This window comes from Myotis davidii, unplaced genomic scaffold (assembly GCF_000327345.1).
Source record: "Myotis davidii unplaced genomic scaffold, ASM32734v1 scaffold37, whole genome shotgun sequence".
NCBI classification, from domain to species: Eukaryota; Metazoa; Chordata; class Mammalia; order Chiroptera; family Vespertilionidae; genus Myotis; species Myotis davidii.
In genome coordinates, this window is record NW_006289395.1 from 820,994 (window position 1) to 826,512 (window position 5,519).

The 5,519-nt window shown below is 52.3% G+C and overlaps 1 protein-coding gene across 1 annotated transcript in view; it reads right to left on the minus strand.

The window, feature by feature from the left end:
* Positions 1–715, minus strand: part of ALOX12B (arachidonate 12-lipoxygenase, 12R type) — a 12,201-nt gene extending 11,486 nt beyond the window's left edge. The window contains exon 1 of the mRNA XM_015562526.1: positions 394–715. Coding sequence (XP_015418012.1) covers positions 394–540 — 147 coding nt within the window. The 5' untranslated portion in view covers positions 541–715. The remainder of the gene's footprint in view (positions 1–393) is intronic.
* Between the last annotated feature and the right edge of the window lie 4,804 nt (positions 716–5,519).

Sequence of the window (5,519 nt, forward strand, 5' to 3'; positions counted from 1 at the left end):
ACTGACATACATATACACACGCACCACACACAATCACATACACCCATCACATTCACACACCACACTCACATATACATCATACATACCTGACAAATATATACACACACACCACACACAATCACATACACACGTCACATTCACACACACACCACACTCACATATACATCATACATACATTCACACGTACACACACACACATCATACATACACTCACACACATCATACATACATTCACACACACACTACTCACATATACATCATACATACACTCACACGTACACACACACACCACACTCACACATACATCATACACACATTCACACACACACACACACACCACTCACATATACATCATACATACACACTCACACACACACACACACACACACTTACCGCCCCGGTTGCAAAGTCTCTCCCAAAGTGGTTCAGCCGCTGCTTGTGGCTCTCCCCTTCGGTCCCCACAATGGTCAGTGAGATGGAGTCCATTGTCCCTGACAAGAAGTCGTCACCAGTGGCCACCTTGACTTTGTAGGTGGCCATGGCTGCTCTTCAGGAGGCGGGGGGGAGCTGAATCCCAAACACTGTGGAGAGCTGCGCGGGGAAGCCAGACAGAGAGGAGTGGACAGGCCAGCCTCCCGAGGTGGCCAGGCGAGGCAAGGAGGACCGGCCCCCCGCAGCCCAGATCCTGGCGAAGCTGCTGCCCTCGGCGGCAGGATGGGAGCCAGGAAGGCTGGGTGAGGCCGTGCTCCTGGCTGTTGAGCAGGTGTCTGGGCTGCAAGCCCTCTGGGAGCTGGCAGGGAGGGCCAGGAGGCAGGGCGCAGGGCCTGCCTGAGAGGGCGGGTGGAAGATGCCTTAGATGAAGAAGACTCCTGGGTGGGGGAGCCAGTCCAGCCTGAGCCAGGGCCCCAGGGAAGTTGGGGGAGGGGCCTGGGCGGGCCCCCAGATCTTTATCGTCCTAATAAGCTCCTTCCTTCAGCCCGCCCGTGGGCTGCAGAGCTGGGCACCTCTGCTGAACAGAGCCATGGGCAGTCAGTTACCTGCGTTGGCTCTGGGGTCCCCGGTGGGTGGGGGTGAGGGGAAAGGGTGCAGCTGGCCTGCTTCCTGGCCATTCCTCTCTGGGAAATGGGACAGGCGGTGGCCAAATAGAAGACGGTTGGGGTACATTTGGGACGCAAGTACTAAGCTAAAGAATAAATATGTAGCCCTAACCTGTTTGGCTCAGTGGATAAAGCGTCGGCCTGCAGACTGAAGGGTCCCAGGTTCGATTCCGGTCAAGGTCATGTACCTGGGCTGCGGACACATCCCCAGTGGTGGGTGTGCAGGAGGCAGCTGGTTGATGTTTCTCTCTCACATCAATGTTTCTTTTGCACCCTCTGTCTTCCTCTCTCTCTAAAAATCAATAAAAGATCTTAACAGGAAAAGGGTCTTTATAAGAATGTTCACAGGAGTTTTGTTTGCAGTAGCTAAAGAAGCAACCCCCGTGTCTGTCGGCAGTAGACTGGGTCGGTGTAATTTGTAGTCTAACAGAACTCTGCCCAGCAATTAAAAATAAGAAGGAACTATGACATGAATTCATCTCATAACAATGATCTTGCACAAAAGAAGCCAAACATAGAAGAGTACACGCTCTATCATTCCATTATATGAGGTTCAAGGACAGGCAAACCCAAGTGATACTTATAAAAGTCAGACCAGTGAGTAGCTCTGGCCTGGGAGAGCCATGTAGGGAGCTAGAAATGTTCTATGTCTTGATCTGGGTGACATATATGACACTATAAACACTTTATTCTATCTGTGTTATCCCTCAATTTTATAAAGTACTCGCTCCACCTCCCACCTACCCCCAAAATAGGAACAGAAAGAATGAAGTTAGAAAGAGGGTTGGGATCAGATTTTTTTTTCAATGGAATCGGGTTTGTCGGGAACCCGGTCATGCATTCCTCCATGCCTTCATTCATTCGGGAGATGTTTAAAGGGTACACACCGTGTTCCAGGGACTTCTCTAGGCACCGCAGATACAAAGAAGAAATAAAATACACACAGAGCTTCCTGAAGCTGAGGAGAAGGACAAGAAACAGTGAGCAATTTCTTTGCCGTAGGCTTAGCCAGCGGGTGCTCTGAAGAAAATAAGTCTGGAGTGGAAAGGGAGCCACGAGGACTGGGGTGAGGCAGGCCCTGGGATAGGCCCAAATTTGGGAAGGTGTTGGGACTAAGACTCTATGCTCCCCACATACACATAGAAACACATGAAGGAAGTGAGAGGCCCCGAGTTATACCCTCAACAGCCAGCACTTGAGACCCAGGGAGAGTGAGAAGAGTCACATTCCCATCCCCTTTCCGGGCCTGCCCTCTCCCCTCTGCCTCGCAGGGCAGCTCCTGCCAACCAGGAAGCACCAACCAGGCTTCCTCCCTGGTGGCACCTTCTGAAACCTTCGAGGGAAGGTCAAATGGTGCCCAGCCCACGTTAGGGCCCCGGGGAGCTGGGATTCTGAGATGGAGAGAAGGTTCTGGTAGGTTCAGGTTGAGCTTAGAGATAGGGGTGTGGTTGGAGTTAGGGAGTGAAATGACATTTTTTTTTCAAAGTAGATTTAGCATAATTCTTTTTTTTTAAATATATTCCATTGATTTTTTACAGAGAGGAAGGGAGAGAGATAGAGAGTTAGAAACATCGATGAGAGAGAAACATCAATCAGCTGCCTCCTGCACACCCCCTACTGGGGATGTGCCCGCAACCCAGGTACATGCCCTTGACTGGAATCGAACCTGGAACCCTTCAGTCCGCAGGCCGACTCTCTATCCACTGAGCCAAACCGGTTTTGGCAACTTTTATTAAATTATTTTATTTTAATGTTTTATTGATTTCAGAGAGGAAAGGAGAAGGAGAGAGATAGGACCATCAATGATGAGAGAGAATCATGGATTGGTTGCCACCTGCATGCCCCCCACCAGGGATCGAGCCCATCGGGCATCACACCTCACACCGTGACTTCCTGGTTCAGAGGTCAATGCTCCACCGCTAAGCACACCCAGCTGGGAGGTAGTTAACATTTTTTTTATTAATGTCTGACTTCCCCAAAAGATTAAACTGTCATTTGCTTTGCTTTTCTCCCCAACTCCAGGCACAGTACCTGGTACCTTGGAAACTCTTTTATTTTTAATATATTTTATTGATTTTTTACAGAGAGGAAGGGAGAGAGATAGAGAGTCAGAAACATCGATCAGCTGCCTCCTTCCTGTACACCTCCTGCTGGGGATGAGCCCGCAACCCAGGTACATGCCCTTGACCGGAATCGAACCTGGGACCCTTCAGTCTGCAGGCAGACGCTCTATCCACTGAGCCAAACCGGTTTCGACACCTTGGAAACTCTTGAAACAAAATTCCTTTTTTTTTTATATTAATCCTCACCCAAGAATATTTTCCATTGATATTTAGAGAGAGTGAAAGAGAGGACGGAGAAAGAGAGAAAGAGAGAAACAACAGTGTGAGTCATTTTGATTGGTGATTGCCTGAACCCTGACAGGGGCCAGGGGTAGAACCTGCAACCTAACTATGTGCCCTTGACCAGGAATCAAACCTGTGACCCTTCAGTGTGTGGGGCTGACATTCTAACCACTGAGCACACTGGCCCGGGCGAAACATAATTCTTAATGGTTGGATGGATTAGTGATAAGAACAAGGTCAGGGTTAGGAATTGCATCAGCAGTAGAGTTGGAATTAGGGTGAAGATTCAAAGAACTGAGGTAGATTGGGGTAACGGTGAGGCGAGGGGCAGGGGGAGGTGTGGGGGGGTGGGGAATGGGGTAAGGAGATGGAGACAGGATGGGGGAGAAGGCTGAAGATGAAGGTCATGCCCCCGCCCTGGGTGACTGGCAGGGCTGTCTCACCCACCTGGCACCATCTTGTCCCCACGGAGAATAGGAGCTGTCAGGCAGGTCAGGCCCGCCCTCTCAGCCACCCCATGACTCTTGAGGAATGCTAGAAGCCTGATGATGCACATTTGCATCTTAAGATGCAAATTCCTTGCAACCTCTCCCAGCCTCCTTCCTTCTAGCCACTCCTCTCCCCTGGAGACCGTGTCCCCAGGGGGCTGCTAAGGCTTGGTGAGGAGCAGGGTGGGGTGGAGTGGTAACTGAGGCTTGGGGACTTGGGAAACTGCACCTCCAGGTTCCTCTGGGGCACAGGGGTGAGAGGCCCAGCCCGAATCTCTGACCTGGTGGGAAAATCACTCAGTGGGGGGTGGGGAGGAAGCAGGGGCACACAGGTGACGGGAAGGTAGGGTAGGAGGGGACCTTGGCGAATGGGGAAGGGCGCCGTGGTTGTAGAAGAGTTTGGTAGGGTTCTACCTCCATCCCCTGAAGACTGCCTCCTCAAGGCAGAACCCACTCTCAGTAGGTCTCCCCTCAGCCACTCGCTGTCTCCCAACAAAGCAGGAGTGGTGGCGGCTGTAGTCTGGAGTGGGGCTTAGGGTCCTGAGGGAAACAGAGATGGAAGTGGGGACGGTAGGGATGGGAATGCAGCTGGGGACATGGACGGGATTAGGCATGAGGATGTCACTGGGGCACTCCCCAGTTACGACCAAGACGTGGACGCATGACTCTGGGTAGGTGCTCACTGGGCTGAAGAACTGGTTCTCCTGGACCGGGCTGGACCCGGAGAGCAGGAGAGGCCTCTGGGAAGGATGTAAGCTTGCACGGCTGGCTAAAAGTGGGCCGCCCACACAGGAAGCCCAGTCTTCACTGCTGCGGCACCCCTCTCCCCATCTTGCCTCACCTCTAGCCCTGCGAGCCAGGGAGCAACCCTGAGACCCCCACACGCCTAGGACGCAGAGACAAAAATCAAATTGGGTCACTTCTCCGCTTAAAACTCACCAGAACTTAGAATGGTGTTGCCCTTAGAATCAAGACCAAGGACGATGCATGACCCAGCTTCTGGCCATCCTTCAGCCACCTTCTTCCAGCCCCTCCGGCGTTCTCCTCACTCCACAAACACATGCCCTTCAGGGACCCAGCACTTGACGTGTCCCTGGTCTGTGACGCCTTTTCCCCAAGCTGCCCCGAGTGTTCTGTTCTTCTCATCCAGATCTCAACTCAACGGCCACACCTCAGAGAGGCCTTCCCTGACCACCAGGCCTAATGCCCCCCCCCACCTCCCATCAGGCTCACACCCCACCTGGTTCTATCTCCCGACTACACTACAACCTTCTGAAAGAATTGATTTGCTTGTGTGATTATCTACGTGTTCGCTGTCTGTGTCCCTGTAAGCCAGTGAGGTAGGATGGTACCAGGGGAGTTGACAGCTGCTTCCCCAGTGTCTCAAACTGTGTCTAGGGAGACAGGAGCCATGAGGCAAGCAGATCCTAGGACGTCAATGCTGGAGGGACTTTCCAAGTCTTCTTGTCCCTCCCATCCATCTGACATATTTGGGCCACTGAGGCTGAAGGGCTTGCTCAAGGCCATCCGGGAAAAGAGGGCTGGTGTGCCTCTCGCTATACCGGTCACCTTCCAGGCTGGCCAAATGC